Source organism: Microcaecilia unicolor, chromosome 8 (assembly GCF_901765095.1).
Source record: "Microcaecilia unicolor chromosome 8, aMicUni1.1, whole genome shotgun sequence".
In the NCBI taxonomy this organism is placed as follows: domain Eukaryota; kingdom Metazoa; phylum Chordata; class Amphibia; order Gymnophiona; family Siphonopidae; genus Microcaecilia; species Microcaecilia unicolor.
The window spans coordinates 3,031,181-3,051,101 of record NC_044038.1 but is presented as its reverse complement, the minus strand read 5'-3'; the positions used below and the strand labels follow the sequence as shown (position 1 = coordinate 3,051,101).

General features: G+C 44.6%; 1 protein-coding gene across 1 annotated transcript in view; it reads right to left on the bottom strand.

Moving 5' to 3' along the window:
- Window positions 1–19,921, bottom strand: part of CASKIN1 (CASK interacting protein 1) — a 181,994-nt gene that overhangs the window by 56,656 nt on the left and 105,417 nt on the right. Inside the window, exons 5-6 of the mRNA XM_030213148.1 lie at window positions 18,422–18,517; window positions 12,924–13,054 (exon numbers count right to left, since the gene is read on the bottom strand). Coding sequence (XP_030069008.1) covers window positions 12,924–13,054; window positions 18,422–18,517 — 227 coding nt within the window. The remainder of the gene's footprint in view (window positions 1–12,923; window positions 13,055–18,421; window positions 18,518–19,921) is intronic.

Below are 19,921 nucleotides of genomic sequence, written 5' to 3'. Positions count from 1 at the left end.
GTATGACATTTGAGGGTGAAAATAAAAAGTTGTGAAACATCATTTTTTTGTGGTGGGAGGGGGTTAGTGACCACTGGGGGAGTCAGGGGAGGTCATCCCCGATTCCCTCTGGTGGTAATCTGGTCATTTAGGGCACTTTTTGGGGCCTTATTCGTGAAAAAACAGGGTCCAGGAAACGTGCCCTAAATTCTAGCTACAAACGCATACTTTTTTTCCAGTATCGGCGAAAGGCGCCCATCTCTCCTCAGCCAATAACCACGCCCCAGTTCCACCTTCGCCACGCCTCCGACACGCCCCCGTCAACTTTGTACGCTTCTGCGATGGAGTGCAGTTGAAAACGTCCAAAATCGGCTTTCCATTATACCGATTTATTCGTTTTTGTGAGATAAACGTCTATCTCCCGATTTGGGTCGAAATCTAGGCGTTTTTCTCTTTCAATTATAAGGTGGATAGTGGTCTAAGGAAGGGTTAGAAATATTACCTCTGTACTGTAGTATTTTCTTTTTCTGTCTTTGAACATTTCCCCTGTATTGCTGGTACAAGTGTTTATGCTTATTTTCATAAATAAATAAATGCAAAAATACAAAATTTTTTAAAAGGTGGAATAAAAACACTCACACACCCAAAAGGTGTGATCCAACTGTGTCAGCTATTGGTAAAAGGGCATCTCTGAGTTTTACATGTGATAACTTTTATGTGGTGAATAAAACTGGATCCTTTTTACCATCAGTCTGCTGGTTTGTTGTCCATACGCTTTATGACAAAAACCACTGGCCATTTTAGTAGCCACCCTCTGGACCGACTCCTTCCTGTTTATATACTGTTGAAAGTGCATCTCCAGAACTGAACAAAATACTCTAAATGAAGTCTGATCAGAGACGTGTAAAAAAGCAGCATCACTTCCTTTCTCCTGCTAGTGATTGATTTAGTTGATGCTAGATCAGCATTCTTGGTGGCTCTTGACGTAAGTTCAGCATTCAATCTTGTCGGCGTTTACCATCATGATCTTATGGTCTAGAGGTAAAGGATACGGTTTTTTAATGGTTTTCCTCTTTCCTGGCTGGCTGAGTGTTCCTTTGCTGTTCTTTGAGGTGCTTCAATGTTTCATCCATGAATCCATGATCATTGGACTGTGGATCCACTCAGGGTTTCATCTTGGTGCCGCCTCTTGAAAATCATCCCGACACCACTGATGACTGATTCAGAGTCATGGAATCAGTGCTTATTATGCAGATAATGTTCAATGGGTGTATTGTGCGGATTCCATCTCCCCTGATCCTTCAAAACTGAATGTCTACTTAGATGTCATTGTGAACCGGTATAATGACTGCAGGTTGAAATTTCATCCCCTGAAATTTGACGCAATGCGGGTAACTCAGAGCAGTTTCTCCTCTGCTCTGGTTCCCCAGATACATAGTCTTGATATTCCTCTGAAAGAGATGATGCAGATTCTGGGTGTTGCGTTTGAGCCCTATTTATCAATTCACATTCATATTTTTAAGGTGACCAAAATGTGTTTCTTTTATTTACGTATGATTCAATCGCTATTCTCTTATCTAAAGAAGGATCTTGTACCTTCATCTGTATATAATATGTTAAGCACTTTGATTGTACCACAGAAAAATGGTCTATCAAATGCATTACATTTCTCCCCCCCCCCCCCCCCCCCCCCAATAAAAACATACCTCCCAATATTCAGCCTGCTGCGGTCAGTATTTTTAAAACGCTGATCATTGTCTGGGAACTGGCACTAAATATTGGGGATAATTTTGGGCGGTCTGGCTACCCAGAGCTTATGCGGGTCAAATCGATATTCAGCCGGGGCCACATAAGAGTTATGTGGCCATGGCTGAATATCGGACCAGGAACCACATAACTTTTTTTTAAAACCAAAGCTCCTGAGCCCCATCTCACCCCCTGCACCAGTATCCCCTCTTTACTTCCTTCCTCTCCCAAGCTCGCATCAAGAAGCCCCTCACAAGACTCCCCACACCCCAACTGTGAAGGAAGCCCTCGGGCTTGCCATGACCTCTCGCTGAAGCCATTTTACAGAGGTGCCGCAAGGGGCTGGAGCAAGAGGGTTGCATTCCTGCCAGCAACGACCCCGCTGGGCTGCCAGTGATGTAGGGAAAGAGGGGACATTGGCACAGAGGAGAAGATGGGGCTTGGGGGCTGCTTCTTTTTTTTTTTTTTTAAGAAAACAAAAAGTTATGCGGGTGCCGGCACTGAATATTAACAGCACCTGCATAACCTGGGGCTCCTTCCCAGTGCCGCCCCCAGTGCCGCCTCTGACCTGCCCACTTTTTGTTTGGGCAGTCTCAGGGGATATTCAGTGGCACTGTCTGGTTAAGAGCCGCTGAATATCCCCAATTAGGTGGCAGGAAGCTAGTTAAGCTTAAATCGCATTGAATATCGGCCTCCTAGAAAAAGAAGGCCGATACAGACCATATGGCCCATCCAGTCTGCCCATCCATGCCACCTACCAGCCCTTCCTGTCCCTTAGAGATCTTATGTACCTGTCCTAAGCATCCTCCAATTCAGATACAGTTTTTGTCTCTACCACCTCCACCAGGAGGTCATTCCACATATCCACTGCCCTTTCTATACAGAAGTATTTCCTTAGACTACTCTTGAGTCTGCCCCTTTCACCTTCATCCTATGCCCCCTCATTCCAGAGCTTCCTTTCAGTTGAAAGGGACTCATCTCCTGTACATTTATGCCACAGAGGTATTTAAACATTTCTATCATATCTCCCCTCTCCTGTCTTTCTTCCAAAGTATACATATTGAGATCTTTAAGTCTGTCCCCATACGCTTTACGATGAAAAACACCGACCGTTTTAGTAGCTGCCCTCTGGACCATCTCCATGCTTAGTCTACAATCTGGTTATTATCCCTTAGACTGTGGTAATCTATTGCTCACAGGAGTTTATGTTTATTAAGAATTTGATAAAATCGCCCTTGTTGCAAGAGAAATCAGAGTGATGTACATCCCAAAAATCAAAAGGTAGAAAGAAACTCCATTAAAATATAGGACAGAAACCAGCCATCATCACAGTCATTTAACAACATAGGCCGGGTCCTGCCCTTGCTTTCATCATTTCCTGTCAGGCGGGACCCGGCCGATGGAAGCCTGCGGAGGAACAGGCAGAAATAATTGAATCACTGTAGGCGCTTGGGATGCCTGTAAGGTACACCAGGGAGGGATGGGGTTCAGCGATGGGCGGTCACATGCCGGGACGTTACAGAGGAGGAGAGATGTTGATGTGGGGTAGGTGAAAAAGATCTATAATTTTTTTAATATATCTGGGAGGTGGGGGGAGCTGTAAAGTACTGTAGAAAAACCCATCTGAGTTAGCTCTGGGTCCATCCACTACTACTACTACTACTACTATTTAGCATTTTTATAGTGCTACAAGGCGTACGCAGCGCTGCACAAACATAGAAGAAAGACAGCCCCTGCTCAAAGAGCTTACAATCTAATAGACAAAAAAGTAAGCAAATCAAATCAATTAATGTGTACAAGAAGGAGGAGAGGAGGGTAGGTGGAGGCGAGTGGTTACGAGTCAAAAGCAATGTTAAAGAGATGGGCTTTCAATCTAGGTTTAAAGGTGGCCAAGGATGGGGCTAGGGGCTCAGGAAGTTTATTCCAGGCGTAGGGTGCAGCGAGACAGAAGGCGCGAAGTCTGGAGTTGGCAGTAGTGGAGAAGGGAACAGATAAGAAGGATTTATCCATGGAGCGGAGTGCACGGGAAGGGGTGTAGGGAAGGACGAGTGTGGAGAGATACTGGGGAGCAGCAGAGTGAGTATATTTGTAGGTCTAGGTCTGGGTTCACCACTGGCCAAGAGATGTGATCCGATTGCCACTGGCTTCCTGGTAACTTACCGATGATTTTTTATAACGCCACAGTGATTAACCAACTTGCACATTGAACCATCTTATCCCTACTCACCTTCAAGAGCTTTCAGGTCTGCTCAGTTGAACCTCGACAGTGTCTTCTGCAGTTGGCACTCAACTGGACATTCCTGGCACAAGTGCTTTTAGTTTCCAGACTCCAGTGCAATGGACTTTAAGAGCTAAAGTCAAGGCCTGGCTCGTTATCCAAGCATTTGTGGCACGACAATAAGGATCTGTAATAGCTTATTTGATTATATTGACTTTTAGCATTTTGATAACTACGTTATGGATTCTGATGTTACGGTCATTTACCAGACAGCATTAACATCGCATGTATTCTGATATGCTGCGTTTTATAATGTCCAAATCTATTTTAGTTGCTCTTGGGTCTTCCATTGTTTTACTGTAATTGTCTGAGCCCTACTTGTACTTTATACACTGATATTTTATCAACGTATCCCCTGACGCTTCTCTTTGCTTACTGCAAATAAACAACTAAATCAAACCTATATATCCAAAGCATCCTCCTGGCTTTCGGGATAACTTGAAGCAAATCACTGTAGAAGTGGACAATGTATTGGAACAAACCGACAGGTTAAGTAGCAGCAAATAACCACAACTAGATGAAAGAACGCAAATATGAACCTGCCGACCTGCAATTGTTGGTCTATGATCTTATCATTAAAATCTGCTACTGCATCTGGGAAGTAGACCGTGTAATACCAGTCTTTCAACTGGGCTCTAGGGAGATCCAGGAAAGTAGAGATCAGTCAGCCCGACACTGGTGTTGGGTCTCAAGAACGCAATCTCTGGTTAGGTTAATAAGACACAGACTTGACAGGGAAGAGCCATTACGGATGTAGCAAAAAGAAGGCTTCTTTTACCACTGTGTTAGATTGTTTTTAAGGTGTTACTACACAAGTGAATAAGGATGAGTCAGTGGATGGTGTCCTGGGAAAATAAAAAGTCATGGGATAGGAGATAATGCCCTATGGTGGACTGGTATCTGGTTAAAAGATAGAAAACGGGGCAGGGATTATTGAAAATGAAAATATTTTCTACCGCTTGTTTTGGGCATGCGTCAAAAATGAAATTACCACCAGGGGTACGTGGTAGTGTAGCATGATATGTAGAAGGGCAGTAGTTCCAATTTGTCACATGTTGGACGCATGTAGGTGCTAACATGCCTTAGTAAAAGGGCCCCTAAGCATATTCTATAACAGTGGCGTAGCTACGGGGGGCCACGGGACTTGGGCCCCCTCAAATTGGCTCTGGGGCCCCCAGTTTGGCTGGCAGGGGTCTCCAACCCCCGCCAGCTAAGGCGTTTGTCCCGTGCTGGTCTAACATTGCCTGGTGCCCTGTCCTGTTTTCAGTTTTATTAAAACGAGCGTTCACGGTGCTGAAAACAGGGCAGGGCACCAGGCAATGTGAGACCAGCAGGGGACAAATGCTTTAGCTGGTGGGAGTTGGGGTCAGCCAGCGGTGGCAGTGGGTGGGCGGGGGGAGTGGTGGCGGCAGGGGAGCAGAAGTGGCGGCGGGAGGGCAGCAGCGGGGAGATGGGCCAAAATGTGCCCCCCTACCTTGGGCTCTGGCCCCCCCTCCCATCCAGGTCTGGCTATGCCCCTGTTCTATAAGCAGCACCTAGATTTAGGTGCGGTATATAGAACACACTTCGTTCATATCTGAGCACCAAAAACTACATGTCTCCATTTACACCAAACAAAATATGGCGTAAATACTGGCGTGTAGATTTAGGTTCACTGGGCCATATTCTATAACTACGTGCGTAAATTTCAGGACATCCACGAAATGCCCATTTCCCCACCCTTGACCATGCCCCTTTTTGTCTGCGTGGAATTGAAGTTAGGTGCAGTGCATTACAGAATACGTTTAGTGCGCTGTGCGCACAAATTCTAATTATTGCCAATTAGTGCTTATCATTCCTTGTTTAAAACTGTTATCAATGCTGATTAGGTTGTTAAGCCAATTATGCACATTGCTATAGAATACGCTTGGATTTTGGCGTAGATCTCTAGGCTTGCTATCTAGAATCCAAGGGTTAATGGGTTAGTGCTGCTGAAAATGTGCCTCTTGTCAAAACCGTCTATTTTGGGGGCATTCTGGGAGTGGAGTCAACACTTGGGCAGTTAAATGCCAAGGCAACCACATAAAAGTCAGTCTTATCTTTATGTGCTGCCTCATAGCCAGTTAAATACTGAATATCACACTTAACAGACTCCACAAGCCCAGAAGTTCAACGGCAAAGCTCAGACATGGCTGGACACTGAACTTGTGGGCATCAGGAATATGCTGAGCGCTGCCAGCAGAATATCAGCTCCATTGTTCATCCGCTGTGAGGAAAGTTCATGTTATTATGCTTTGCGGTGTAACACTGCTTTGGAAGCTTCAAGTGCTGAGAAGGCAGATGGAGGTGGCTGGCCATGGGGCACTGTGGTTTTGCGGTGCTCTCTGTCTCCCCCTGCTGGTTGATGGATGCGGCCCATTCGTGATGGATTCATCTGCTATGACTAAAGGAAAGAAAATTACTAAGGTAAGAACCTAATTTTCCCATGCTGAAGAGAGACTAAGGGTGGGTTCTGGATTGATCCTTTGGAGTTAAAGGAAAGAAAATTATCAGATAAGAACTAATTTTTCCTTTTATTACATTACCAAAAGATCAGCCCAGATTAATGGGATGTAGAAAACTAATCCTCAAGGAGGAAATATGATACCCCTGTAGAAAGGACTTCAGCTCCAAAAGAGGCATCTGATCTGGCCGCCACATCTAAGCACTAATGCTTGACAAAGGAATGAGAGGAAGACCACGTAGTGGATCTACAAATTTCTACAAATCAATGAGATAGCACAAGATTCTGCCAACGAAATAGACAAGCTCTTGTGGAATGAACGTTAAGGTCTAATGGAGAAGCTTTGCTTGACAGCAAGTAAGCTTCTTTCAACCATCTAGCTACTGAAAAGAGAACAAAAAGATGATCAGAGCATCTAAAGTCATTTGTAGATGCAAGGTAACACATGAGTACTCTGTTAATGTCCAAAAGACAGAGAGAATGTCAGGAAGTATTTCTTCACGGAGAGAGTGGTGGATGCTTGGAATGCCCTCCCGCGGGAGGTGGTGGAGAGGAAAACAGTAACGGAATTCAAACATGCATGGGATAAACATAAAGGAATCCTCGGAAGGAAGGGATCCCCAGAAGCTTAGCCGGTGGTGGGAGGCAGGGCTGGTGGTTGGGAGGCGAGGCTAGTGCTGGGCAGACTTATATGGTCTGTGCCCTGAAAAAGACAGGTACAAATCAAGGTAAGGTATACACAAAAAATGGCACATGTGAGTTTATCTTGTTGGGCAGACTGGATGGACCGTGGGGGGCTTTTTCTGCCGTTATCTACTATGTTACTATTGTGGAATTTTTAAAAAGTTCAAAGAAGGATGATGAAAATGATTAAGGAGATGAAACAACTCCCCTATGAGGAAAGGCTAAAGAGATTTGGGCCCTTCAGCTTGGAGGAGAGAGGGCTAAGGAGAGATAAGATAGAGGTCGGCAAAATCCTGACTGGAGTGGGATGGGTAAATACCTCAAGAGCATGCACCTGTCACCATAACAGTATCTTGGTACATCAGTCGCTACCTGATAATTTCAGTGTGATTGTTCACTATCTCCTTGTAACAATGTATCCACCTGAATTCAACAATATCAACACCTCTGTTCTTACATGCCAATAAGAACGTGGGCCTGTTAAAATTAGAGTTCACCCATCAATGCGTCAATATGAACACGACCCCATCCCTACCACTTAATACCAACATATCTGTTACCACATAAGAACATAGGCGTACCCATACTGGGACAGACCAAAGGTCCATCAAGCCCAGTATCCTGTTTCCAACTGTGGCCTTTTAAAGATACCTTGTTCCAAATCGTGTGCTTTTGAGCTACTGTTGGCTTTCCTCCAGTTTCTACTTTAAAAGCTGTTTTATCTTTATGATAACAAAGTATGACTGTTATTGTATTCTACAATCAATATGTCTTTCACTACCTGTATTTTCAGTGTCTGCCATCACTATCTGTTTGTAATAATGTATCCATAGCAATGTTACAATATCAATATCTCTATCTTTACCTTCTAATAACAATATGCAGCTGTTACTGTCTTCTACAATCATCATTTCCATCATTACCTGATAATATCAGTATCTCCACCACCATCTAATAATATGAACATGTGTCTGTCACTACTGTCTAATGTCAATGTGTCCTCATCACTGTCTGAAAGTGTCAAGGCATCCAGCTCCATCTGACAATATCAACATATCCATCATTACCTGCTAATAACATCTGCCTATCACCATCTATTAATATCAACATCAACAAGGCAGTTAGCTTAGCGGTGTTTAAAAAAGGTTTGGACGGCTTCCTAAAGGAAAAGTCCATAGACTGTTATTAAATGGACTTAGGGAAAATCCACTATTTCTGGGATAAGCAGTATAAAATGTTTTGTACATTTTTGGGATCTTGCCGGGTATCTGTGACCTAGATTGGCCACTGTTGGAACCAGGATGCTGGACTCTATGGACCTTTGGTCTGTCCCAGTGTGGCAATACTTATGTACTTGGGATTCTGAATAGAATCTTGCTACTCTTTGGGGTTCTACATGGAATGTTGCTACACTTTGAAATTCTGCATGGAGTCTTGCTATTCTTTAGAATTCTAGAACCTTGCTACTCTTTGGGGTTCTGAATGGAATCTTGTTACTCTTTGCGATTCTACATGGAATGTTGCTACACTTTGAAATTCTGCATGGAATCTTGTTGTTCTTTAGAATTCTAGAATCTTCCTAATCTTTGGGGTTCTACATGGAATGTTGCTACTGTTTGGATTTGTGTCAGGTATTTGTGACCTGGATTGGCCACTGTTGGAAACAGGATGCTGGGCTCGATGGACCTTTGGTCTTTCCAAGTATGGCAATACTTATGTACTCATGTAACATATCAATTACTTCCTAATAATATCTGCCCATCCCTATCTATTAATATCAACTTATCCATTATTACCTGATAACATCTGCTTATCACCATCTATTAGTATCAACATATCCATCACTATCTGATAATTACATCTGTCCCCCTCACTATCTATTAATATCAACATATCCATCATTACCTGCTAATAACATGTGCTACCTGATCATATCGAGATGTCCACCTCTATGCAACAATGCCAACACCCACATGTCACTTTCTGATATCTTAGGGGTCGGTTTTTAGCACTTCACTTAATCTGGATATTCTGTGCACTGTACATACAGACAGCAGCACAGAATGTCTGGACAATGCGGTCACTGCCCTGGCCTAGCCATTTAGCGTAAACCTGCAATTCAGCAGTCTAAACTAAACATAAATTATCCAGCTAGGATACTACATTCTAGTCAGCAGAATTTGCTGGAAATCCCTGTGGTGCAGTCCCCGTGCAAGGCATGACTGTGCTGCACACTTGCTTTTTCTCGTGTGGCATCAGGGCCTGTGAAATGTGCTCCTGACAGTGAGGCAGGAGCTTGATTTTCCCAAGTTCCAGAAAAGGTTTAAGACGTGTTATATGGGGAGGGGTGCTACCTTGGGGCTATGACCATCTTTTTTTTTTGTACTGATGGCTGAATCTACAGATGTACATGTTTCAAACTGACTCCTGCTGACCACACACTGGATTTGAATATTGGCCCAACAGTATCCACCACTACCTGCTAATATCAACATATCCAGTTGGACGAGTAAGGGCCCCCCCCCCGCCACAAATCAGTGTATTACAGAGACTACCATACATACAGTTACAGTGCTCAGCTGCTCTAAGAAAGAAAAGACGGTCCAGAAAAGCCCACTATAAAAATACCTGTGACTGTTAATGTTGCAGCTTGGCTGATGCAAGACAATGAAATGTGAAAGGCTCTCAGTCACATTGACCCTCAAGTCCGTTTGGAGCCTGGCGTTCCAAGAAAAGCATCTGGAGTGACATCAAGACTTTCTTGTCGTTTTTCAAGCCATAACATAATGGGCAGTGGCAGCCAATCATCTGTCACAAAGTAATCTAACCAGTAGAGACAGTGCTGACCCCAAAATATGATATAATGCCCTGCCTCGCCACTATCAGGGATTTTTTTTTTTTACTGATTTACTTGGGTTGCCCGAAGTTTCTTTTTAAAAAATTGCAGACGGTTCAGAATGTGTCGACCAGGCTGATATTCTCAGCACACACTTATGAGCGGGCGTCCCCTCTGTTGGTGAAGTTACATTGGTTACCAGTAGAGGCTTGTGTCTAGTTTAAATTACGTATAATGATTTTTAATAGTTTATATGGTAATTTTCTGCTTTATATGATGGATCTTATTGCTTTCCCTAATTATGTTAGATCAGGGGTTTCTAGGAATCCATTACTACTTCAATATCCAAGTGCAAAAAATGTTCGTTTGAAGTTGTTTTTTTCTTCTTCTTTTGCGTTTTTGGCCGCTCGTGTATGGAATTCTCTACCAGTTCAGGTAAGGAGTGTAAACTCTTAAACACTTTTTTGTTTAGGAAGTTTTTAGTATGTTAAGGGTTGGGTATTTTTAACTGTGTTTTGTAATTCTCCAAGAACTGTTTGGACTTCTTTAATCCATAATCCCCGTAGAGTCCTTGAGGTAGTTGTGGACTATAAGAATAGATGTATTGTATTATGTCATCTGATCTCCTGAGGTCTTTGTGTCAACATTTCATCATCATGAGACCCCCCCCCCCGAGAACTCCCTGCTGTTCCCATTGACCATCTCCTCGAACGTGAACGTAAGCCAAGCTCTGTGATCACCACAGACATTCCAAACCAAAGCTATCCAAATTTCAAGTAACGCTGTAGGGTCAACAAGATCAAATGCACTTGAAAGATCAGCTACATAATTAGAGAGCGCCGGCCCTTACTTACAATTTGCTTAACACGATCTAACAGAGCGACATGCAAAGTTTCTGTGCTATGAGAAGCACGAAAACCAGACTGAGATGTATGTAGTAAATCATGCTGACCTAGGTAATTTACTAATTATTACGCCCATCCCTACCCGCCAACAACAATAAGGTCAACATCTGGCAAAGAAACATTTGCTATTTGCTTAACTTTAAGTGGGTTTTCCGCAGTTTATCCAGTTAACTCGGACCACTGAAGATGCAGGCCTAACTTCAAAGATTAGGTTCTCCATTTTATTTAACACAGCTATTATATGAAGCTACTCACACACGAGGTTGGTCAGATAATGCTCAATATTAGCACTATGCAGTTAACCTTTAGCTCCTCCCAGCCCTCATCCTCCTGAATGAATCGCTTTGGGCCAGACCTCTTTGAGCCTGGTTGAAAGTAGTGCAGAGGACGACAGCCCCAGGCCTTTGAAAACAAATGATTTATGCCGTTAACTCCAAAGTTAATCCCATAAATTGCTGTGAACATTGACTCCAATGTATCTGTTACCATCTGCTATTATCAATGCGCCTTCCACTAGCTGCGAGCTTTGATTTTAGTCCGATTGGACTACTGTAAATTCTTTATTTTCGGGAATGTCTCAGACTAGGATTAAGGCATGTCAAGTAATTCTGAATTCGGCAGATAGATTGTTAACAGGAACTGCACATTATGAAAATATTACTCCAATACTCTACTCTCTATATTGGCTTCTTGTATTTTGGTGAATTAAGTTTAAGATACTGTATTTGATACGTAGAATTGTGGCGGTTGATGGGCTTTCATACTTCTTATCCTCAATGGTATTATATATTTCCTCTAGATCACTGGGGTGTGATAATACTAGGAAACTGCTACAGTGCCGGTTAATTTAAACTCGTAAATAACATAATTTACTCTACGTGGGGCAATTTGAACGCAACACTTTGCCAACTGATGTAAGAACTGGCGGATAATACTGCTGTTTTTTTGAAAGCAATTGAGAAGTTTTATTCTCACAGGCTTTTAGTACATAGCTGGTTGGAATACAATTGTGCCACACTACAGATGAGGATATTGGTGAATCTATATGAGCTCTGAAGGAACCTATATTGCCCACATATTGCACTGTATTTTATATTTTAATTATCATATGTATCTTTACTGTACTCTGCCTTGATCTGTGGTAAGTACGGGTTATAACTATCAAACATATAAACGGCAAGTGACCGTACTCACTTGCAAATGCGCAGTACAGACTTCCCTCTCTGTCCTGCCCTCGCGTCAAGATGTCATGACGTCAGAGGGCGGAACAGAGAGGGAGACAGAGTCGAATTGTCGGATGCCGCCGCTGCGCCTGGAAAGGAACATTGCGTGAAACAACCTCCCCCCTCCCCCCATCCATGCCGCCGCTCCTGCCCCCCTCCGTATCGGGCCCCCTGCACTGACCTGACAGCGCCTCTCACCTCCGTGTGGAAGCGCTGCAGGCAGCAGCAGAGCGATCTGTTGCTGCCTGTAGCGCTTTCACACGGAGGTGAGAGGCGCTGTCAGGTCAGTGCAGGGGGCCCGGCACGGAGGGGGGAGGGAGCGGCGGTGATGAGGGTAGCTGGACATGGGGGGAGGGCAGGGGGGAGACTTGCTGGACTTGGGATGAGAGCAGGGCACAGAGGAGGGTTGCTGGACATGGGGGGAGGGGGAGGCCAAGGGAAAAAGGAGGGTCGCTGGATATGGGGGGGAGGATCGGTGGACAGGGTGAGGTCAGGGGAGAGAGGAGGGCTGCAGTACTCGCCCGTTTTTACGGGCTTAACGGCTAGTTTTAAATAAATAAAGCAGTGCTAATGTTAACATTTGTCTGTCACTACCTTATAACATGTACTTACTGTATTCATTGATTGACTGTATTTATTTAATTAATTACAATTTGATTTCCAATAAACATCAAAGTGGAGCACAAGCAAAACAAATACAGTATTTCCTAACAACGATATATCTGTCACTACCTCACAATATCAGTGTCCACCTGTCACTATGTTAATGTCAACACACGTCCGTTTCTACCTGATAATGTCAATATGTCCATTCTTGGCAGCGAGGTGCAGGGGGCTGGTTCCGTTGGGGTCTGTGCTGTCTCCGGGTTTTGGTTCCAGCAACGCTACACACATGTTACTGTTTAACAGCAGCTGGACAACCTGCAAAATGAGAAAGAAAGTAGAGTTCACAGTTTATTTCAAATTTGCCAAACTGCTTGGCTTAAAGAACAACACAGAAATGAACAATGCAAAACACAAAATAAAACCAAAGAAAGGAAAGTCCACACAATCAACCAAATACACATCAAGACAGCTAAATTAAAAAAAAGGATAACAGATAAGGATACACAGACACCTGAACCACAGCGATACTGTTAGGTACACTACAATGAACGAGTGTTCCTTCAACAATTTCTTAAATCTCTTAAGTGACCCCCTCCACCCTCACCCTCCCTGGCAGGATGTTCAGCCAAGTGAAAAAAAAAGGCACTGGAGATTGTTGAAAGGGATGCCATCACCAACGTACATTCATCCTTTGAACTCAACTGTCGTGTTGGAACATAACCTGGCCAAAGAAGGAAGCTTAGAAAATAAAGCCTTGTGGGCCAGGACCAATAATTTAAAGATACCCGAAAGTACACAAGTAACCAATGGTACTAAAGACAGAGGTTATATGGTCAAATTTACGAGCATGCCCCAACAATCATATGGTGGAAGTTTGTAGTGGATGTAACTTCTTTTCATTCAGCAGGCTTGGCAACCTGGGATCGATTCCCAGTGCAGCTCCTTGTGACTGTGGGCAAGTCACTTAACCCTCCATTGTCCCCGGTACAAAAATTTAGATTGTGAGCCCTCTAGGGACAGAGAAAGTACCTGCATATAATGTGTACAGCGCTGCGTATGTCTAGTAGCACTATAGAAATGATTAGTAGCAGTAGTAATCTAATTGAGACACACACAACACATGAATAAAGGAACGGAAAGCAGTGTCATCAAACATAAGAGTCCCTAACTGCATTGCCACTTGCTAGCTGACTTCTCCCTCTACTTTCTCTCATCTCCTGCTTGGATGTGTTTGGCTTCTACTAGAGATGGATCTCAGGTATCCCTATCGCCTTTCCTCCATTGTCTATCCCAGCACTCTCCACTTAAGGGCATGTTTAGAGCATAACCCACTGGACTTAGGCAGCTGAATCCTGCAGACTGGAAATTTCCCCCAAGTCCCCCTAAATATAGGAACCGAGAGGTGCAGGCTACAGAGGTGTCCCGGGCAGAGGGAAGGACTTAGCTGTGTAGTGTCTAGTCAGGTGCTACATCGAGCTACTGACCTGTAGCACACGCAAGGTACTCAGACATTTAGTTTGGCTGAATTTTAGCTGTCACATTTCAGGAAATTTCAGTCACAGCATCTAGCCGGCAGGGCTTAAGTGCTCAGGAGTGGAATGATCCACCAGATGGCACACTGAACATGTCAAAAGGTGCTTTCCCTATAGGAAGAAATCTCCTTTTTGGGGTGGGGGGACAATTCTGAAATTCTGAAGGTCCATTGTGGTACTTTTCAAAGGGAAAGTCCCCACAGATTTAGGAGTCAGCAGGGCTGGCAGACACCATTGGTGGAAAGGTACTTCCAACCTCTTGTGAAGTAGATTATGCTCTGCCTTGCCAGCCCTCCCCCAGCACTGGGTCTGTGGGTACCAGAACAAAGGAGTAGCCATACTGGGTCAGACTAACGGTCCATCTAGCCCAGTATCCTGTTTTCCAAACAGTGGGCAAGCCAGGTCACAAGTACCTGGCAGACACCAAAATCGTGGCAACATTCCATGTAGAACCCCAAAGAATAGGAAGATTCTGGAATCCTAAAGAGTGACAAGATTCCATGTAGAACCCCAAAGAACAGCAAGATTCTGGAATCCTAAAGAGTGACAAGATTCCATGCAGAATCTCAAAGAGTAGCAACATTCCATGTAGAACCCAAAGAACAGCAAGATTCTGGAATCCTAAAGAGTGACAAGATTCCATGCAGAATCTCAAAGAGTAGCAACATTCCATACTACAAATCCCAGGGCAAGCAGTTGTTTCCCATGTCTGCCTCAAGTATGTGCACTGAGGGGTGCATGTAGTTTTCAGCCCTGGGCAATTCCTTGAAAACCGTCTTCAGCTGCTCTTTATGTCACTTTTGCACTTCTTCACGGCTACAGGTCCAAGGTCACACTTCAGTGCAGGATCAGATGCCCCCTCCTGAGTTACTCTGCCTCACCAGCACTCTTCAGCAGGTAGGACATGGTGGGTCCAATATTTACCGCGTTAAACCCAGATATTCGATGCCGGGCTGTTTCCGGGGGGGGGGGGGGCGGTGTTAATCGCTGAAAAGATAACCAGTTATGCCAATATTTAGCACTAACCAGTTACCGTTTTAATGGTTAAAGATAGGCCTGATATTTATGTGGCCTATTTTAACCACTAAACAGCTGGTTTACTGCTGAAAATCTGTGCCTAACCGACCATGTCATGCGATAAAGCCAGTTACCAACCAGCTGCTGACCGGCAATAATCAGTTGAGAGAAACAATTATCTTCCGCTGAATATTAACAGTTAGGAGCCAATATGCTATTCTGGCCGGCTAATAGATTTGACTATCAAGGGGGGGGGGGGGTGTCTTTAATAAGCAAATGTGTGCTGTATTATTATCTAATGAGATATATCTCCAGCTCACATTTTATTATTACAATGCTTTTCTCTCCCCCCCCCCCCCCCCCCTCTCTCTCTCTTTGGACCTTTTCATTTTTCCCAGGGACCATGGCTATTTATTTATTTAAAATATTTCTATTCCGCTTAATCCACACTTTCCAGTGGGTTACAATTTGCCATGTAATAAAATATGCAAACTAAAACAAAATTAGGAAATCACACAAAACAAACTCCACATCACATCACAAGTTACAATAGAGAGCTAGTCTCTGCCTTCACTCAATTCATGAAATAAAGTTATGAAAGGCCTTCTGAAATAAATAAGCTTTAAGCTGCTTCCTGAAGGAAAGATATGATTCAATTTTCTGAAGGTCAACAGGCAACAAGTTCCATAAAGTGGGATCCATTACTTGAAATGTAGAAGACCTCAGGCCAAGTTGGCTGCTAACACGAAAACTGGCCGTCTCCTTCTGCTTCTCTACGCGTCCAACTCATTCAGAACTGGTCTCTTCTAGGACTCCAACCCAGAATTTCCTCATTTCAACTCTTCCTCCCTCTCTCAGCTCATGCAGGCACTGCAGTGATAGTCCTTGGCCAGCTCCTATAGAGTACACACCCTCCAGCACCAGGCAGGTGTGGATCCCGAGTCTGGCACCTAGATGCTGCTGTTGTGTAACAGCTGAGACTCCCTCCCTCTGGAAGCTGGAAGCACTGCCTTCAGAGCATCCACAGACCCATCGAGCCTGAGAAGCAAGAGCTGGTCTCAGGAATCAAACGTTGATTGACCTGAAGGTGGCACACAGCACTGCCACTGAGTTACTAGCTGGCACTTTGTGGATTCTGAAATAAAATCTGTTGACCCCTGAAGTTTGATAACATTTCTCTGATTGGAGACTGTAGGGGTAAGGCTGTGAACACCCAAGTACTTAAATAATGGTAAAGAATAGAGAATGACACAGGGACGGGGACAGAGCCCACAGGGACGGAGTGGGGATGGGGACAGAGTCCGTGGGGATGGGAACAAACTTTGTCCCCGTGTCATTTTCTACTTTGAAGCCTATTAATAAACTGGATTGTTGCTTGTGTTTGATTGATGTAGACGATGGTATTTTGATTTTTTTGGAAAAACAAGCAAACATGCTGGCCACAACTGGCAAAATTTGCATGGGGGATCCTGTACATTCCTGCTACCAGCACATCTTCTATTGCAGGAAGGACTGTGGGAGACAGGAGAGCTAGACTGAATCCTGAGATTGTTGATGACTTATTCAACCACAGATTAAAAAATCATAACAGTTCTTTATAAGGCATATTTCTCCCCCCGCTGGGCATACAAAATGGGTTGGACATATTAACAGGGTGGATTAAGATTCATTGGGGTAGTAGAAGTCAGCTATTGTTGGGGTTGGAAGAGAAGATGGTGGTGGTGGGGGGGGGGGGGGTTATTATAGTAACTTATTGTTATCATTGGTTTCTATTTGTAATTTATACACAACAGTTGCACAGCATATTGTTCCTTTTTATACTTTAATAAAAAGATTTAAATATAAAATCATAAGTGTTCAAGGCTTCTGCAGATGAGGACAGAGCCCACGGGGATGGGGCAGAACCTGTGGGAACGGGGCAAGGACGGAGACAGGGCCTGCAGAGATGGGACGGGGACAGAGACAGAGCCTGTGGGGATGGGGTGGGGGATGAAGAGGGAACCACAAGGACAGGGCGGGGAAGGGGACAAACTTTGTCCCTGTCTCATTCTCTAGTACAGAACAAGCAGGGCTTAATTTGCAGACAAAAAGGAGAAGTGGAGCTGGGACGGGGGAGGTGAAGGTTGGGGTAGAAGCAACTGGAGAAGAAGGGATGTATTAGGAATCACAGGCCAATGTTCAATTTTCCCACGCCGTTCCGAACAGCGCTTTAAAATTAGCATTGGAACAGCACAGTGAAATAAAGCCCTGATGATCATAGCTAATAATATGCAAATTTATGGACGCCATTAGCTTTGATCATCAGGGCACTTCTGCTGGAGGATTATGCCTGGGCAATCCTCCCACAGAAGTTGTTTGACAAGTCCAGGCTGTCAAAACATAAAACCTGGACCTGTCAAGCAGACCAACGCAAGGGACTGGAGGTCCACCAGACCTCCAGTCCCACCTACCCAATCCCTGCACACAAGGGGCTGGAGGTCCAGCAGACCTCCATCCCCCCTCCGCCATGACACAAGGGAACTGGACATCCGGTAGACCTCCATCCCCCCTGCACGCAAAAAACTTCCTGCACTGGACCTCCAGCCCCCTAGTGTCCGGATAGGGCTCTCCATTCTTCCCCAGTGCTCTGCACACCCTAATGCCAGCTCTGAGCTGGCGTAGGGTTTGCCACGGGAGCAGAGCCAATATTTGGTGCGCTGCCCGCTGAGCATTGGGAAGGAACACCTAATGCCCTGTTTAGCATGTATTTGCATGCTGCTTGTGCTCAGAGCCAGCGAGCTTATGGATATACAAACTTGCTGGCTCTGAACATAGGGCAAAGGCAAACACAGGCGTTTACCTTTGATTATCTGACCATGACTGTTCTCTCCCTCTCCTCTTTGTCCCTGCTGGTTGTCTGGAAGTGGAGGGCTGAGGCAAGACACCCCTACCACTCTGGCAGAACTGCTTTCCAGGCCATTCCCACAGAAATCAATCCCTGAGAGTGGCATCTTTAAAAAATCAGGGACCATGCCCATAATGCGATAAAACCTGAACTTTGGGTCCTGCCTGAAGAGTTTTAGGGTGTAAGTTAAAATTCCTTAAATAAAGCAGTCCACAGTCAGGGTAACTTACTCTGTTGCAAAGAACTCACCCCCACTCTGCCAAACTCACAGGCCAGGTCCAGGGGCGTCTTCCCAGAGATGTCCATAATGCAAGGATTAGACTGATGCTGTAAGAGCATCTCTGACTGAGGAAAGAGCAAAAGAGACTGGTGGTTAGGTACAGCCTCTATCCCACCCCGGCCACCCTCCGTCCTACCCCAGTCACCCTCTGATGCATGAACAGCTGAAGAAAGAGCAGAAGGGGCTCTGGATATTCAGTTATGTTCAAAGCAGGCCAGTCGCTTGAATACTTATTAGAGGGCAAGTCTGGTACCAGCAACCACAATATTTCCAGATCCAATCATAGGTAACAACCAGGCTGTACTGATCAAGGCATGCTGCCCGGCTCAGGTATATACTGGCCATGAGAGTCAGGATATACAGCTGTATATCACATCATAGGACCTGTGCCAGATATACCCTGTCATACCCGAGAGAGTCAGGATATACAGCTGTAAATCACATCATAGGACCTGTGCCAGATATACCCTGTCATACCCGAGAGAGTCAGGATATACAGCTGTATATCACATCATAGGACCTGTGCCAGATATACCCTGTCATACCCGAGAGAGTCAGGATATACAGCTGTAAATCACATCATAGGACCTGTGCCAGATATACCCTGTCATACCCGAGAGAGTCAGGATATACAGCTGTATATCACATCATAGGACCTGTGCCAGATATACCCTGTCATACCCGAGAGAGTCAGGATATACAGCTGTATATCACATCATAGGACCTGTGCCAGATATACCCTGTCATACCCGAGAGAGTCAGGATATACAGCTGTATATCACATCATAGGACCTGTGCCAGATATACCCTGTCATACCCGAGAGAGTCAGGATATACAGCTGTATATCACATCATAGGACCTGTGCCAGATATACCCTGTCATACCCCAGAGAGCCAGGATATACAGCTGTATATCACATCATAGGACCTGTGCCAGATATACCCTGTCATACCCGAGAGAGCCAGGCTATACAGCTGTATATCACATCATAGGACCTGTGCCAGATATACCCTGTCATACCCAAGAGAGCCAGGATATACAGCTGTATATCACATCATAGGACCTGTGCCAGATATACCCTGTCATACCCGAGAGAGTCAGGATATACAGCTGTAAATCACATCATAGGACCTGTGCCAGATATACCCTGTCATACCCGAGAGAGTCAGGATATACAGCTGTATATCACATCATAGGACCTGTGCCAGATATACCCTGTCATACCCGAGAGAGTCAGGATATACAGCTGTAAATCACATCATAGGACCTGTGCCAGATATACCCTGTCATACCCGAGAGAGTCAGGATATACAGCTGTATATCACATCATAGGACCTGTGCCAGATATACCCTGTCATACCCGAGAGAGTCAGGATATACAGCTGTATATCACATCATAGGACCTGTGCCAGATATACCCTGTCATACCCGAGAGAGTCAGGATATACAGCTGTATATCACATCATAG